The sequence below is a fragment of the Monodelphis domestica genome, chromosome 6 (genome assembly GCF_027887165.1).
Source record: "Monodelphis domestica isolate mMonDom1 chromosome 6, mMonDom1.pri, whole genome shotgun sequence".
Lineage (NCBI taxonomy): Eukaryota > Metazoa > Chordata > Mammalia > Didelphimorphia > Didelphidae > Monodelphis > Monodelphis domestica.
Window position 1 is genome coordinate 175,555,233 of NC_077232.1, and position 18,496 is coordinate 175,573,728.

Here is an 18,496-nt window from a genome sequence, read left to right on the forward strand (position 1 = left end):
GATAAAGAAGTGGGGATGTGTTGCCATCTTCTCCATGAAAGGAAGATGTGGATTAAGTCTATCAATAAAGTCACTCCACTCCACTTAGAGTAAGTGATATGATGCACTAATACATTACAAAGCTGAGAACAAATCTCAATCAACCAAAGATATACTTTTATGTAAGCATGAAATATTCTTAGATGAACTTGAGACACCTGACATAATATAAATGATTAGGATAAGTGCTTTAAAGTGCTATACTAGGAAATAAACAACTATGATCCTCCCTCTTTGTCTATTCCAGAATATTAAAAAGATGTGTACTCATTGAGGCAGGGAACATGTTTTAGCCTTTCTTTGCATCCCTAGAACTAGGCACATTTGCCTAGCTCATAGTAAGTGCTTAATAAAAGTTTCTTGACTGACTAAAGACTGTAGCTTCCAAGAAACTTTGACCAACTTAGTTTAAACCATAAATCACAAAACAGCAACAAGCTGGACTCACCCAGATAATTTAACATGGCCAAGATAGACAAAATTGTTTAGGATTCAGGCATGATCTCCAAAAATATGAGGAGCAGCAGATGAGAAAACTAAGAAAGCTACTGTAGGAAGAGAAAGCAAAAATTCCACCTTCCCTCTCCATCCTGCAAGAAGCAGCGTTATTAGTTCCTAAAATAGGACACAATGAGAGCAACTAGGACATTGTCACTAAGGCTGAAGAAGGAAGTTTCCTAATGAGAGGCCAACTCTGGTTATTTCTCCCCCATTATCTGCTGTCCATCCTAAGGAATCTTTCAAGATTTCAATATTGGTAAACAAAGAAAAACTAGAAGAGATCCAGCTAAAATTTGAAGAAGGAAGGGAATATAAAAGGGAAAGGGTTATGTCCCCTTGCCATTAGGAAAGTGAGGTGGAACTTATAGCAAAGACATTAATCTATACAGAAGACTGAATAGTAACTATTCTCTTGGTGAAAGCTTCCTCACCTACAAGAGAAAGGGGATGGATAAAATGGAAAAGACTAAGATATTTCTCAGCTCTTAATCCTAGAATCCTATGAGAACAAAACTGGAGGAGATATTTATAGTCTCATAAATACAAGAGAATCAGAAATGGTGCTAACCTCAAAGTCAGGAAGACCTGGGTTCAAGTGTTGATTCTGAGGTTAACTAAAAAACACTCTAGGAAATAACCCTATTATACAGGAATCTAGAAAACCTAGGAAAGTCATTATACCCACTAGGCTCCAGGCAAGCCTCTAATAATCAAAGCTGTAGAGAAAGAACTGACCTGCATTTGTTTAAAAAAGTTTCCTCATACCAATGAAACAATAGCCTCAGCCTGGTCACTATTCCTTTCAAGTAGAAAAGTGAAACTAGGACACACTGTTAATATTCCTTGGAGCAAAGAGGAAAAACAATGGGGCATGTGCTGTTAGATAGTTAGAGTGCTTCAGGATGGCATGATAAGAAGATGAAAAACTCTTAAACCAAGTTTGGATGTGGGCAGAATCGCAGATTACATGTTGCAGATAATATGAGCTAGGTTGTTCATGTATTATCATACAATACATAATTCCATGTTCATCATGTTGTGAAAAAAACACAAATCACAAATATGAGATAAAAATACATGGAGGAATTAAAGAATGACATGCTTCTATCTGTATTCAGACTCTGTCAGTTCTTTCTTTGGCTGTATCAAAGAGGAATTGTCAGTGCTATTTAATCAGCTGCTTCCTAATTTTAAATACTTATGAGGCACGATGGATCAGTGGATATCTGGCTGCCCTTGGAGTCAGGAACACTTTTGTCTATAATATGTACTGGTGCTACTGAGGCAAATCACTTCATCTCTTAGTGCTCAAGGCTATTCTCTAAGACTTAGTGAAACTCACAATTTCTGAATCTGGGTTCACATCTGACCTCAGAAATTCTCTAGCTGTGTGACCCTGGGCAAGTCACTTATTCTCCATCACTTAGCCTTGGGGAAAAAAAAACACACACACACAATATTGATTCTAAGAAAGAAGGTATGATTTGAAGAAAAAAAAATCAGAGGTACAGATTGAAAATATAAGGTTTATGAGATGTCTTGAGGCAACTCAAAAAAGGTAGTGATTTCCAAATTACCAAAACTTTGATGCAGAGAATAAACTGAAATAACCAATCTTTCAAAACAGAAGTGATTCCATTGCATCAACATACTTCCAAAAACAGTGTCTGATGTCCCTACTGGAAGAAACATCTCCTGACTCAAATCTGTAATCATATTTTGCCTCCATTTTTCTTTTTATTTTATGTTTTTTTTGGGGGGGGGCATTTCCTAGCTCCCCTATTACTACCCCTTGAAGGCAGTGTGTGTCTTATTCATCTTCAGACTTTCAGTGACTAGCTGAGAGGAGGTACTTAATATATCTGAAAGCAAATGAAACATCTTTTAGGCATTGCAACATAACAGATTACCTTGTGGAAGGTAACAGCAATCCTTCCACTCTGTGACTGAAGATAATCAGTGATGTGCTGGCTCTTTGTGAGCAAAGGTCAAATAATCTAAGAGCTAGAAAGGACATTGGAAATTATTTAGTCCAACCTATATTCAATCAGGAATCCACTTTGCAACATCCTCAACAACTAATCATATAGATTTAACACTTCTCTCAATGGAGAAGCTAGTCAATCTCGGGACTCTTCATTTCATTTCTAGAATGCTTTGAGTAATGAAAAATTATTGTAATTTGTATTACATTATAATTAATTACACCTACCTTCATCTGAATATTTACCCACTAGATATTACTTCATCCCCTGTCTCTAACCCAGGGGCAAGAAAATACAACACACAAATGGTAACACACAAGAAATGCATAATATGACTAAATGTAATATTGAGTAAATCATATGCATAATTCTAAAAACAAATGGACAACAATAATTTGAAGACAAGAGGGAAGAAAAATAACAAAAATTTAACTATGTGACAAAATTAACATAATTTTAGAGGTGTTAAAACTCATCAGGATGAAGTGACTTAAGGTTCTATAATTAAATGCTGGAAGAAATGAAGCTAGAAGGCAAGCCCCCTTACTCTTAATCCAATGCTATTCAAATTCATATTACACTGTCCTCTTGCTGCTTATATTTTATTTAAAGATGAGAGAGTAAGATAAGAAGTTTAATGGATATCTGTCATTGTCAATAGCAGGCATCTACATCCAAAAATGGTGACTGATCAATGAAAGATCACATAGTACATTCTCTTGAGTTAGGCCAATTGTATTTCTATTTTAAGGTTAATTGTTCTGCTTTCTCTTCAGAAAGTAAGACAAAAAGCTGTCTCTTATTTTATTAGTAAGGGAGCCTAATCCTTAAATTATAACGTTTGATGAAAGTCCATGTCTCACTGGTGTCACATTTATATAGTATTTTAATTTGACAAATAAGAACCAAAGATTCACAAGGGTTAAATGTAATTAAAAGCATTTCTAAATTAATTCCATAATTGATGTGCTACATTGATAATAACTCTTTTTGAACATTCAGGACATAGTTTTTAATTCATTAAAAATATCCTGCTTCATTATAAGCATCAAAAGCAAAATAACACATTTTTTTAAACTGACATTTCATTTAACCACCAGAACATTCTTATTGACTATATGATAACTGATTTTCATAAAAACCATAATGTACTTTAAAATGACCCCTGAATCATCGGAGAGAGAAATTCAGATCAAAATAGCTCTCTGGTCTATAATGTTGAACAGCTATGATTCCCTCTACTGTCTTATTCATCCAGAATATTGGGTAAACAGCACAACCTTTCTCAACCATATTAGCTAAAAAATTATTTTCTGTATATATTTCCTCTAGTCCCAATGAATGTTTTTCACTGCCACTATGGATTCAAAATTGTTTTTGAGTTGCTGAAAGTCTTTATGAAACAAACAAGAAAGGTGAATAGCTATTCTCTCAACAAATTCTCTAAAATGGCAGAATGCCTATTTCTGATCAAATAAAGGTCGACTGTGAATAATCACCTTTCACAAAAGCTAAGTTGATGCTGTTGTCTTTCCTCCCTGGAAATTTTACCCTTTTCCTTCTGACCTGCACCACTCCCCCTCATCAACTTCTCCTTTCCTGATGCCCCTACTTGAATGGGAACAGGCAATGGAAAGAGTGAAGGCTGCAGTAGGAAATTAAGATTCTTCAGTTAGAAGAGTTAAGCGAGTTTGCTGGAGTATAAATGAAATCTCTGGAGATATAAATAGAATCATGATGAGAGACTCAGAGATATGGCATTCTTTCCCACTCAAGGAGTTTTTCATAACTCTCTTGAGGCTGGTGAGTTTCACATAATATATTAATATCCAGACTAAGGAAGAATGTCAATAGACCCCTTTTGCCTGCTGACTTAAAAAAAAATCACGAGGGGAAAATGATAAATTCTCTAAACCCCACACAGGATAAAATCATATGCAGTCAGTATACAAAGAATGCATATTTATATCAAAAAGAGACACTATAAAAACAAAACAAAACTATACTATAGCTTAGATTTTGAATCTAGTTTCTATACTGGTACATTTTGTCATACAAGACTTTCCCTGTCTTTATGGGGTTGGTGATCAGTCATCAGGATGAATCAGGCTGCATAAGGATACTATGAAATTCTATAGTCTGTAGTTCAATAGTCTTTTGGCTCTATTCTTCAATACTTCAAGGATCATTGGTTTTATCTGTGTGGACATTCCTCTGCTACAGCAAATCTCAGTCTGACTCTAACATTAGAAAGTCTTTGAGAATTGTGGTAGACCAAAAAATCTCCATGCCCCACAACCCAAACGAGTCAAACCATTGATGAATCTCTTCAAACTTAACTAGGCTAGTTTTCAGACATCAGTCACACAGTTTGGTCCCTAAAATGGCACCTAAAATTTTTACAGCACAGTGAGAGATCTGCTATAGATTGTGAGCCTTTGAGAATCAAGGATCACTTCTATGTTTCTTGTTGAAAATAAAAAGAAGGGGAGGGGGGGCTTTATTATAGACTTTAAATTACATTTTGCATTATAATAAATAATGTAACAATGATATTTCATGTGGGATTCACAAAGGATTATCTCATTTTCATCTCACAATTCTATGAGGGATGCAGAGCAGATCCCATAGTCTTTGATTGGATAGATGAGTGTTAGAATGACTTCCTCAACGATGTGTAGCTAGTAAGAGGTCAAACCAGAGGAGAATAGAGGGCTTTTAGACCAGGTCCTTACTAATTAGACCACTTCAGAAAAGAGTGTTAACTTCTATATGTACACTTAAGTCATGTATTCTAAATGGAAAAAAAGGGACTTGGAGACTGTTGAAGGCAAAACCAGGGTCTCAAAAGGCTTCTTCTATCAGGCATATCTGCTGAAAAGGATGTTCTATGCTATTCAAGAGGGAAGGGCTATGTTTTCCCTCAGTTATGACAGGGCCTACTTTGTTCTCTTTTAGGGATAGGTTAGGTACCTTTTTGAATAGATGACTACTTCACATCCTAGAAATATAGGAGAATTAGCATAGGTTTCAGAAAATCAAAACATAGACACTTCAGGATGAATTCACTTTTTAGAGTTTTTTTTTTCCTCTGCCACTTTACATTTATGTATTATATTTCCACATATAAAACAAGGGTTCTTAGCTCAGGACAAATTCCTATTCATGGAAAGGGATCTATAAGTAGATTTCTAGAGTTCCATGAAATTAGAAGGGGAAAATATACCTTTATTTCTTTCTTTGTCATCCTCTGTATTTTATTTTATGCATCTAAACATATTCTGAGAAGAGATCTGTAGATTTTATCAGACTATCAAGAGAAAGGATGACACAACAAAGGTGAAGAGCTCTTATATGAAAGAATCTTTTTTCTGGACTTTAATATACTCCAAAATGAGTATCCTTTATAAATAGTTCTTCCATTTATAACTCCACTAAAGTCTCACGAAATGCCTCATGGCGACAAAGAAGTGCCTACAGCACAAGCTTTGGCATGTCCAACTAGCTAAAAAGATTTTGACTATAGACCTGGAAATGGGCAGTGGCTGTTTTCCTAGAACAAGCCTACTGGTGCATGGAGGAGAAACTTGTAAGCAGAAAGATGACTTTGTTATAGCTTCCTATAAAACAAAGGAAAATGAGACCACCACCCACTCCAACAATGACTGTGGCAGGATGGCAAATGGGATGAGGGTACCAAGTTTTTAGAATGTCAATAAATATTGATCCCCCCAAAATGAAAGCTATTCAATAACCAGTTGACATAGTACTGGAAGAACTGGGCTACATCAATATTGACATTCTCCCTATAAAAAAAAGTGAAAAGCATAAGAAGGTTGCAACTATAGTCTAACTTGGATTGTCTCCTTAGAGAGGCAAATATATAGCAGGGAGTGTAAATGGTAAGAGGTTGGTCTTGGAATAGACACTAAATAGGTTACCCAGGTCAAGCCTCCAGATCTCTTAGTCTCAATTTTTTAATTTAAAAAACAAATATAGTAATAGCAGTTTCTTCCCAGATTGTTCTGAGGACCAAATGAAGTGAAATGTATAAAGGCTTTGCAAAATTTAAAACATTATGTAAAATGGTAGCTATTATTTTTATGATAGATATTATATGGTATATTTATATAGGTATTATTATTATAGTAGGTATTTAAGAAATGCTTAATGAATGAATCACCAAAGACAGTAGGAAGATACAATTCATGGAATATTTCACCAGTTATCTCATATGCAAAAAAATACCACCATGAATGAATGAAAAATATTTATTAAAGTTTTTTTTATGTCCCAGTTACTGTGATAGAGGTCATGGTCAAATAGAAAAAAAAAGGTTTTTCTTGCTCTCAAGGAGGTCTAATTCAGGTAGGCAACACCTGCCCAAGTTACTAGGCAGATACAAAGGCTTAAAGCTTCAGTGGTGGAGAGGATAGAAGGCCTAGAGGTCCCTCAGCTATGTGATTCAGTGTTCACTTAGATAAGCGTGCTAGGAGGATTCTGGTCTGAGAAGCAAAGCAAACAGTGAAGCCTAGAGGACCTTAGGAAATAATGGCAGGGCAGATGCTAATGCATGGTGTTCCACCATGTCAGCACAAAAAATAGTAGGCCAGCTCTGATCTCATTTGAGCCATGTCAAGCAACAGAAGCTAAGAGAGGAGGTGAGAAGAGAGGAGGTGAGAAGAGAGGATGGGTCTCTCTAAAAGTAAGATGCTCCAAATGGGTTTGAGGACAGATAGGTAATGGAATAGGAGATTCAGAAAAGAAGGCTAGAACAAGGAGGCTGAAAACGCTGCAAACACTGAATGAAATCTGTTGATGAAAACAAAGAAATGGGAAATTCTAAAACAACTCAACAAACTCCTCCATGTAATCATCAGTGGGTGGCATTCTGTGCCATTGGAGGGAGTGCCTACATATATGAGATCATAGATTTGTTCAAATCCAGATCTTCACTTATTTGGGGAAATATGTCTTCATTTGTTTCACAAAAATAAACTGAACATACTAGGATAATTATGGCTAACATTTGATAGTATACATTTAAACACATTTTATTCAATTCATTATCTAACATTTATTTTCCCAAATGTCACTTAAAAATTAATATAGTGTAAATACATTAAAACATGAACTGTTCATCTGTTTAATAGCTCCCTGTTTAAAAAAAATTGTAAAGGGGAAGGGAAGTATCTTTCAAATTTAGTTTTGAATATTCTTTACTGTTTTGGAACTATATACTATTTCCAAGGGTACCAACACTACATTTAAATTAATTTTAAAATAGGCTGTAATTTTTTAAAGGTGGTTTTCAAATAAAAAGCAAATCAAAACAAATCTGAGATGTCACTTCATAGTTATCAGACTGGCTAAAATGATAAAAGGGCAAAATGACAAATGTTGGAGGGGATGTTGGGGGGAAAAAGACATATACATTTTTGGTAGAGCTATGAACCAATCTAGCCATTTTGGAGACCAATGTGGAATTTTGCTCAAGGAATTATAAAACTATGTATACAGTTTGATCTACCAATATTACTATTAGTTTCATTCCTAAGGTGATTAAGGAAAAAGGAAAAAATTATATGTTATATAATGTTACCTATAGAAAAAAATAAATGGTATCAAGAAATTTGGTTTTCAAATGTTTTGAAACCACAAATCTAAGTGGTTACATATATTCTAGGAGTCTACGTGTAATTCAATTAAATTCATTGGGTACCTAAAAAGCAATTATGTCTTTCTGTTTATTATTATTATTAATACTCTTTATTAAGCACACTAGGTAACAGAGATTCTGTCAGATATTAGAGCTACAAAACCAGAAAGCAAAATAGACACTGCCCTCAAAGTGTTTGCTCTCTAAATAAAAATACATTCAAGATCCCTACAAAGTAATATTATTAGGAGAAGGGGTGTAGTGACATTCCAAGGCAGGTCTCCAACTGTGACACATACCTTCATTCAAGAAAAGTGAGCTGTCCTTGCCACCAATGCCTTCTGGGGCTATGCACTCACAGGCTGATGCACACTGGAAAAGAAAAGAGAATTGATCCTTTGGAAACCAGCAGACAAATGCTGAGAAACTACAAGACAGTTTAAGTCATCTGGGGAAGCTTTGGCTCAAATGTTCCTGACAAAGTTTCTTTCCAGCCCTACTCATTTTATTCAGCTCGTTTGGTTTTAATTATTGATTTACATTTCTTCCATGCAACAGAGTTGCATTATTTAATCACAGGCTACATCCTCTTCCTAGCCAAAGAATGTTTACAAAAGATAGCAAAACATGAATTATTGTCCCAAACATGCTAGAGATGCACATTCCTAACCGTGTTAAGGCAGGCTAGAAAATCATTTGTGACAAGCTGAATGGTTTCAAAGGGATTTCTTTCAGCTGGGCTGCTTTCAGACCCACAGCAGACAGTTCTCCTTGATTTAGAGCAAATGCAACTTTAAACAGAGAATAAAGTAGGTGGTGATACATGATTACCAAGGGCAAAAGAAGCTAAAGCAATAGCACAACACTGACAAAACTATCTAAGTACCCGTTCATATAGAAAGGACATTATTAAAAAATGAGATCATCTCTGCAATGATATGTTCCTGTCATCATTGATGAATGGGCCATGCTCACTTGCCTTATCTTACATGGGTGTTTGCAGGAAATAGCAAAGGGTGGGATATTGGACAGCAGAATAGGAGACATTGTATGTTTGAGAATTTTTTTTTAATCTATTCTAGGCATAGAGTCATTGGTGGGAAGCTGGCTACATCCAGATGAAGGAAAACTCCTTGGCCCCAAGAAAATGGAAAGAGACCTTTATTATTTCCATAAGCATGCACCCACCAGTATTTGTTTGATCAGATGAGCTACACTCTGCCTCTAGCCAGAAAATAGGAAAGAACACTTAAAAAACAAATATACTAAACACAAATAGAACAATTCAAACTTATTTAAGAAAATCTTCCCAGCCAGGAAATTACTTCACGGAAAAATGTCACATGAAATGACTACCCAAACTCAGTTGCTAAGTGGGCATTTTCCCATTTATTAAGCATCTACTATGGTGTGCCAGGCACTATGCGAAACAAAGGGTTATGCAGAGAAAGGCAAATGACAGACAATCTCTGTCCTTCAGAAGCTCACAGTGTGACAGAGGAAACAAGAAAATGATTATATGTTATTGTTGCTCTGTTTTTCTTTTTTGTTTGTAATTCTTTATGACTATTTGGAGTTTTCTTGGTTAATATACTGGAGTGTTTTGCCATTTCTTTCTCCAACTCATTTTATAGATGAGGAAACTGAAGCAAAGAGGGTTAAATGACTTGCCCAGGGTAATACAGCTTGTGTTTGAGGCCAGATATGAACTCACATAGATGAGCGAGTCTGACTCGCTAAGCAATTCAATGACTGGTCCACGTAGCTGCCCAAACAATTATATACAAAGACGCTATAGAGGAAGAAAAATTGGTAGTAGTCTAGTCCCAAGGAAAGAATTTGAGAATGTCTCAAAAGACCAGCTAGCAAGAATTGATGCCATTCATTTTAAAAAATATAAGTCAAAGAGCAAAGTTGCAGGATACAAAATAAACCCACATAAGTCATCAGCATTCCTATATATCTCCAACACATCTCAGCAGCAAGAATTAGAAAAAGAATTCCCATTCAAAATCACCTTAGACAAAATAAAATACGTAGGAATCTATCTCCCGAGACAAACCCAGGAACTATATGAACACAACTACAAAACACTTTCCACACAATTAAAACTAGACTTGAGCAATTGGAAAAATATTAATTGCTCATGGGTAGGATGAGTCAATATAATAAAAATGAACATCCTACCCAAACAGAATAGATATATTTAGTGCCATACCCATTGAACATCCAAAAATTATTTTTTACTGAATTAGAAAAAACCATAACAAAGTTCATTTGGAAGAACAAAGGATCAAGGGAAATAATGAAAAAAAAATACAAAGGAAGGGGGTCTTGCAGTCCCAGATCTCAGACTATATTACAAAGCAGCAGTCATCGAAACAATTTGGTACTGGCTAAGAAACAGAAAGGAAGATCAGTGGAATAGACTTGGTAAGTGACTGCAGTAAGACGGTATATGACAAACCCAAAGAGCCCAGCTTCTAGGACAAAAATCCACTATTTGACAAAAACTGCTGGGAAAACTGGAAGACAGTGTGGGAGAGATTCGGTTTGGATCAACACCTCACACCCTACACCAAGATAAACTCAGAATAGGTGAATGACTTGAACATAAAGAAGGAAACTATAAGTAAATTAGGTGAACACAGAAACATGTCAGACCTTTGGGAAGGGAAAGACTTTAAAACCAAGCAAGACATAGAAAGAGTCACAAAATGTAAAATAAATAATGTTGATTACATCAAATTAAAAAAGTTTTGTACAAACAAAACCAATGTAACTAAAATTAGAAGGGAAGCAAGAAACTGGGAACCAATCTTCATAACAAAAACCTTTGACAAAAGTCTAATTACTCAAATTTATAAAGAGCTAAAGCAATTGTGCAAAAAAGCAAGCCATTCTCCAATTGAAAAATGGGCAAGGGACATGAATAGGCAGTTTTCAGCCAAAGAAATCAATACCATTAATAAGCACAAGAAGTGTTCTAAATCTCTTATAATCAGAGATGCAGATCAAAACACCTCTGAGGTATCACCTCACACCCAGCAGACTAGCTAACATGACAGCTATGGAAAGTAATGAATTTTGGAGGGGATGTGGCAAAGTAGGGACATTAATTCATTGCTGGTGGAGTTGTGAACTGATCCAACCATTCTGGAGGGCAATTTGGAACTATGCCCAAAGGGTGATAAAAGACTGTCTGCCCTTTGATCCAGCCATAGAACTGCTGGGTTTGTACCCCAAAGAAACAATAAGTAAAAAGACTTGTACAAGAATATTCATAGCTGCGCTCTGTGGTGGCAAAAAATTGGAAAATGAGGGGATGCCCTTCAATTGGGGAATGGCTGAACAAACTATGGTATATGTTGGTGATGGAATACTATTGTGCTAAAAGGAATAATAAAGTGGAGGAATTCCATGGAGACTGGAACGACCTCCAGGAAGTGATGCAGAGCAAAAGGAGCAGAGCCAGGAGAACATTGTACACAGAGACTGATATACTGTGGTACAATGGAACATAATAGACTTCTCAATTAATGTCAATACAATGTCCCTGAACAACCTGTAAGGACCAAGGAGAAAAAAGCACTACCCACAAGCAGAGGACAAAGGGTGGGAGTAAAAACACAGAGGAAGGACTACAGCTTGACTACAGGGGTGGATGATATGATATGGATGATATGGATGATATGAATGAGGAGAGACTCTGAATGAACACCCTACTAAGGAAACCAATAGCATGGAAATGGGCTTGGTTGAGGAAGAATGTGACACCCAGAGGAATTGGGCATCACCAATGGGAGGGGTGGGGGGAGAAAAAAAAAGGTGAACTTTGTTTCTAATGAATAATGTTGGAAAATGACCAAATAAAATAAACGCTTAAAATATTAAACATATATATATGTTTATATATATATAGACTATATATGTAGACCATACTATACTATATATATATATATATTATATATGTCAAAGAAAATAGGGGGTGTTTTTGAAAAAAAATTTTATTTCACTGTTAAAATAATTATAGATTTTTTGGTATCATTTTAACATGCCTGGTCCTTCTAGTGTTTGAAGAAGTGCTAGGAAAGGCTTATTGTCAGATTTTAGTTGAGACTTTAAGAATAAGGAAGCCAAGAGCCAGAGATGAGAATGGAGAAAATTCCAGGCATAGAAGGCATTCAGTGAAAAAACCTGGAATCAGGAGATGGTGTGTACTGTGTGAGGAACAGTTAAGAATTACAAAGGGGCCCTTGGAGGTGCAAGAAGGCTAAAGAGGTGGGGTTAAAACAAGTTGTGAAGGTCTTTAGAGCCAAAAAGAGAATTTTATTTTGATCCTAGAGGTAATAAGCAGAGTTTATTGAATAGGTAACTGGGATTTTGGTCAAGGGGCGGATTTTAATGGAAGTCCAATTTAGAAAGGGCTGACAACATTTTCAATCTTTCATTAATGTAGAAATAACAGAAGTGACCACCCAAGAAGCCAAAAGCATCAGTTGTAAAAGGAAATGGATGGGATAGTAGAATAGGAAACCTGTCCTCATTCCATTCTCCTTGCCCCAGGTGTGGTTTGTATAAAGGGCTCTGGGTACATGCATGCAACACATTACAAAAGAAAAGAAGTGATCTATGAAAGACTGAGGGGCAAGCAGCTCCTATCCTTCTAGAAAAGTTATAAATGTGGGTTTCCATTTGTTCCACTCTAGGCACAGGAAAAAAAATAAGTCTGATCAAAAAGCAAGAATGAGAAATAATGGAAAGAATGTTGCACTCAGTGTTTGGCACATAGTACACACTTAATGAATACTTGTTGATTGATTTATTAATTTAAAATATATAAAGGAATGTGGACAAGGCTGTGAGGTCACTCAGTGGATAGAGTGCCAGGCCTGGAGATGGGAGGTCCTGTGTTCAAATTTGATCCTAGATACTTCCTAGCTGTGTGAAGCTGGGTAAATCACTTAACCACATCTGCCTTGGTCTTATTGATTTCTGCCTTGGAACCAATACTTAGTATTGATTCTATGACAAAATGTAAGAGTTAAAAAAATAAATTTGAAAAAAGAAAAAAGGTACTTTGAGAATTGGGCAAACCCCCTGTAGTTAATGTATTGAAGGACCTGGACATGAGTTTCTGATTACTGGCAAGTTTCATTTGCTTTCCTGGAGGGAATAGTCATCTTAATGAGATAAGAGATCTCTTTGGGTATTAGTAAATCCTTACAACAACCCTCCACAATAGCTTAAGTCATTTTCTTGGTATCCTCTTTGTGTCACTTTCTATTCATTCTGCCTAAAATGATACCATGACTATTCTCTGCCAGGAGTAGATCTTAATTGTGGATCACAGTGCTCTTTCCTACCAGAATGTGACAACCATCAGCAAAGAAAGGGGAAATTAGACATTGGTCAATTAGTTATTCATTCCTGAAGGATGTTTTTTTTTTTTTAATCACATTTGAAAAAAAGTTATAACCTCTCCTCAAACTGGAAGTTAAATATCTAGGCTTTTATTGTGACCCAATATTAGGCTCTTGGACATGAAATACAGCATTATGAACCAATGTTCTTATGTTTCATATACAAATGCCAAGTGCAGATTCTGTTTCTGTTGAAAGCATGTCTAATTATTTTTTTCATTAGGGACACTGATTCTTTCTTCTAAACTAGGCTTTCTTTCTCTTCTTTCACAAGTCATTTCCTCTAGGAAGCATTTCATGAGTGACACACCTAACTATTCATGCCACAACTGGACATCCCTCAGAATCAGTCACACTTCTGTAGATGGTAGTTAATAGGCATTTCTTGAAGGAATAAATCTTTTTCTCAGGCATTCTGACTTTTAAATTACTTTCTTAGATGTAAACTTTCTTTTTCCCCTATATGAATTACAGTTCTGAAGAGTGGAAATCTCATTTCCCATTTCTTTTGTTTTCACCTTCCTAGCCTAGAACAGAGCTCTGCAAATAGTAGGTCTTTAACAAATCATGTTCATTACTTTTTATTACTACCACTATTTGGCTATTATTTACACAGCTGTTTATATTTTCTCTGGCATACTTGCCTAAGCCTCCCTGCTATCAAATTCAAAAAGGATCTGCAGAAGAACAATAAAGGAGTATTTACTCCATGCCAACCTTCCAGAGTTATAGTTTACATCTCACCGAGTTTAAGCACAATACCCCAACTCCTGGAATCTCCTCTCAGATTTTAATGTGTGCTTTCTAAAAGGAGTAACCTGATATAATACACAATGAAAGGAGTATTGACTTTTAAGCCAGAGAACTTGAGTTCAAATCTCATCCCTGATGCTTACTATCTATGTAATTCTGGGTAAATCATCTTAACAACCTGGCTCTCAGATTCCTTATGTATAAAATGTTGGGGTTGGACTAGGTATTCTCTAAGGCTCCTTCAAGTTCTAGAATCATGGCCGTAGGACTGATAGAGTCAGCAAGGTTTGTAATTTGGGCATTTTTTTTTTTTTGCATAAGGGATAAATAATATAAAATGCATCCTCAGAGGCAGCTAATTGGTTCAGTGGATGGAGAGAAGTCTAAAGAGATGGGAGTTCCTGGGTTCAAATCTGTCCTCAGACACTTCCTAGCTGTGGGACCCTAAGCAAATCCCTTACCCCCATTGCCTAGCCCTTACTGCTCTCTTCTGCTTTGGAACCAATACACCATATTAGTTCTAAGTCAGAAGGCAAGGGGTTAAAAAATGCACCCTCATATATCACTGTCATTAATGGTAGTAATAAAGGAAGAGCTCACTGGGGATGAGGTGCAGGGCAGAGGAAGCAGTCTACATGGTTGCTTTGTTTTCTCACTAATTACTCCGGCCAGTGAGGTGCAGAATTCAGTTGTTTCCATGCTGCTAAATTAATTCAAGTGCTTCCATTACCCTGGAATATAAATCAATAAACATGCATTAAGCACCTACTCTGTGTCAGACACTGGATTAAGAACTAAAGATACAAATAAGAAAAAGAATGATAGTCTCTGCCCTCCAGGGGATTGTGGTCTAATGGGGAGATCAATACATAAAAGGAAGTTGAAAAGGCAAATGATGGGAGAGTTGCTAGCTAGTACCAGGTTCCTGGGCATGATGGTGATGGTGGTAAATCAAGAGGATCCTCTGGTGGCAAATGAGATGACTGTAATTTTGATGTCAGATGGGAGCTAAGTTGAAGCCCTCAGACAATTATCATAAAGAATGAGCGGACAGAGACCAAATAAAGGAGGAGCCACACTGATGATAATTATGAGCATAATAATACTAATAAAATATTAATAATTATAGAGAAGTTTAAGGTTTATAAAGCGGTGATTTAATTTGATTCCTTATGTAAAAATAGACTCGAACTCTGGACTTCAATCCCCACAAGCCCTTGCTCCACTTCCCCAAAATGCTTTGTAATCTCACGGAATTCTGAGGTGGGCCGAGATCGAGAAGGGATTTAAGCTGATTGCAAAGGCTTTTGGCTCGCTCGCTCTTGGACTTCCATTTTGGAGCAGATGTGGCTGTTTCCATAATGTAGGTGAGGTGTTGTCTAGGCTTCTCTGGCCTAGGCATGTTTTTCTTATCCTGTATTTTCTTTAATCCTTAACTTAATAAACCTCATAAAAATATAATACTCCTTGCAGAAACTAATTTCTACCTGCCTCAGATGCCTCAGTCTCCCCTAAATTTTAATCTTTACACTTGTGAGGTAGGCACTATTCTAATCTCTATTTTGCAGATGAAAAAACTGAGGCTAAGAGAGATTAAATAACTTGCCAAGGTGGAGGTCATACCTCTAAGTTAGGGTTTGGGGTATCATTTGAACTTAGGCTTTCCTGATTCCAAGCAGTTGGGTAACCCAGTGGATAGAGGGCTAGACCTGAAGTCAGGAAGATTCATATTTCTGAGTTCAAATTTAGCCTGAGAAACATCCTTCCTGGATGACACTGGGCAAATCACTTTACTCTGCCTCAGTTTCCTCATCTTTAAAATGAACTTGAGAAGGAAAAGGCAAATCACCTCTACTGTCTTTACTAGTTTTCTTTACCAAGAAAACCTCAAGCAGGGTCCTGAAGAAACAGACACAATTGAAAAATGACTAACAACAATTTTCTTACTCTAAGACCAGCTCTTTATGTTGCCACTACTTCAGATTCCTTATGAGACCAGTTATTCAACTTGACTTGCAATCTTGCTGAGATGATGTCACAGTAGGATTTCATGACTTTAGAATGGACTTGAGTATAGTGTCTCAATTATATTATTGCAAGATGACTTTAGCAGGTTCACTTGCGCTGTTATTTGCATGTGTTCTCTCCTGTTATTAGGTTAACACTCTCACTGAGGACAGGCACTATGGCTTTTCCCTTTCTTCCCAAAAGGAGCCAGATTGACCTAGCTAAGTAGGTATCTTTCTCTGAAGAAGCTCTAGCTGGACATTGTGGATAGATCCCATTGGAAGGGGCCAGTGACTGAGCTTCCTAAAGGTATCTAGGGGTAGCATTTGCTTGGTTTCATGTCACACCTATTGAGAAAAAAGGAAGATGACCAGGGAAGAGCAGAGACAAGCCATGGTCAAGGCAAAAAAGACCCAGACTCCTCAGAATGGTGAATAAGTGGCCCATGTAGTTGATGACCAGTAAGGCTGTCTTTAGTGAGCAAGATAAGCCATGATCAGATTAGTAGAGGATAACTTGGCTCAGGTTCATAGCAAGGCTGCAAAGTTCTTTGAGGAAGGGCAGGATGTGACAAACAGGGTCTCAAGGTAAAGCTATTTAAGGAGACATTTAATATAGTAGTAGTCTCTTTAAGCTGAAATAAACATTGATTTTCCATTCTCCTTTAAGCCAATAACATAGCTTGCCTGAAGCAGAGCTGTTCTGATGGCAGAATTTTAGACAAACAATGGTAATATTATTTTTGTATTTAAATAGCAATTTTCCCCTTCATACAGCACTTTCACATATATCAGGCCAAATTGCCTTTACAACTTACATAGAAGCAAGAAAAAGAAAACAATTAAAGCCCTTCTAATGGTAACTTATAGTTATTATTACAGTATATTAATATTATTTTCCTATTAACAACTAGTGAAATATATTATATTAATTATATTATACTCATATATATGACTACATGTAGTTTTATATATCTTTAAGTATACATACTTAATATATGTTGAAACATTATATATACTTAGTATACATATTAGTTATATAATACATAATATATACACACACACACACACATATATATATATATATATATATATATATACCATATTAAGTACTCCAGGAAACACCCTAAGGCTATAAGTTAAAGAGGAGTTGCCAGTTTTGATTGGAGGGTAGATTGCTAGAGAGGAAAAAAGACAAAATTTAAAGTCCTTCTATGGGTACTTATTGTTATTTTATGTATATTAATGTTATTAACACAATAACTATTTATATTATATATGATAGTCATTTAACCTTTAAATAGCCCGGCAACACCCTAGGACTCTAGGTTACAGGTGAATTACCGGGAGGAATTCCCAAAATGTATATTTTATGTTGGTATGTTAGCACTGAACCTGGGCAATAGTTTATGTTATGTGTGTTTATGTCAGTGTGTAAGCACTGAGTCTGGCCTACAGTAGGAATTTAATGCTGATTGCTTGCTTGCTTGATTGCAAAAGGGGAGGGAGATTTTGGGAAATCCCTTCATTCTATCTTTCATTACAGGTGATGAGACAATGGGAAATAAGGTCATTCCCCTTGTGGATTTGAAAGAAAGGACTACATTTTTATTATCAAAGTGTATGACAGGTTCTACCCATCTGGAGACATTTCTGGGATAGGCCTAGATGCAAACTGTGAGTCTATTACCCAAAGATCAGACCACCTATCATGGAAAAAGGTCATCTGCCAGAAAATTGGCTTCAGTATGATCAATTATACTGGTCACAGCAACAATTTGACCTGGGGCATAGAAGGAACTAGACATCAATGAATGGAGAATAAAACCCATGAAATACTGATATGTACAACGTCTCTGATAGGAATGGAAAGGTATCACCATAGTTGGGGAAAAACACCGAAGGACAATATGATTTTTCTGAAATCATCGAAATAGTAGTCTTTTAAATTTCAGTTCTGTTTTTTTTTAAATGCTTTAGATGCATCTCTGTAGGAAATCTAAGAAAAATGGGGAGGCCTCACAGGAAAGGGAATATAATGATCAATGCAGTGAGTAAATGATCCTTTATAAAGCCTTTAAAAATATTACTTATTATATTCAAGATCCCTTTGGCATGGCTTCTTGGTGG

General features: G+C 36.2%; 1 protein-coding gene across 13 annotated transcripts in view; it reads right to left on the bottom strand.

Annotated features, from left to right (window-relative positions):
* Positions 1–18,496, bottom strand: part of INPP4B (inositol polyphosphate-4-phosphatase type II B) — a 1,027,382-nt gene that overhangs the window by 266,555 nt on the left and 742,331 nt on the right. For 12 of the 13 annotated variants that reach the window (XM_007496289.3, XM_007496287.3, XM_056802732.1 and 9 more), the window contains one exon: positions 8,484–8,556. In XM_007496289.3, the coding sequence (XP_007496351.2) occupies positions 8,484–8,556 (73 nt within the window). Of the gene's footprint in view, positions 1–8,483; positions 8,557–14,960; positions 15,092–18,496 lie in introns of all 13 variants that reach the window. The other variant, XM_007496293.2, reaches the window with a different exon arrangement.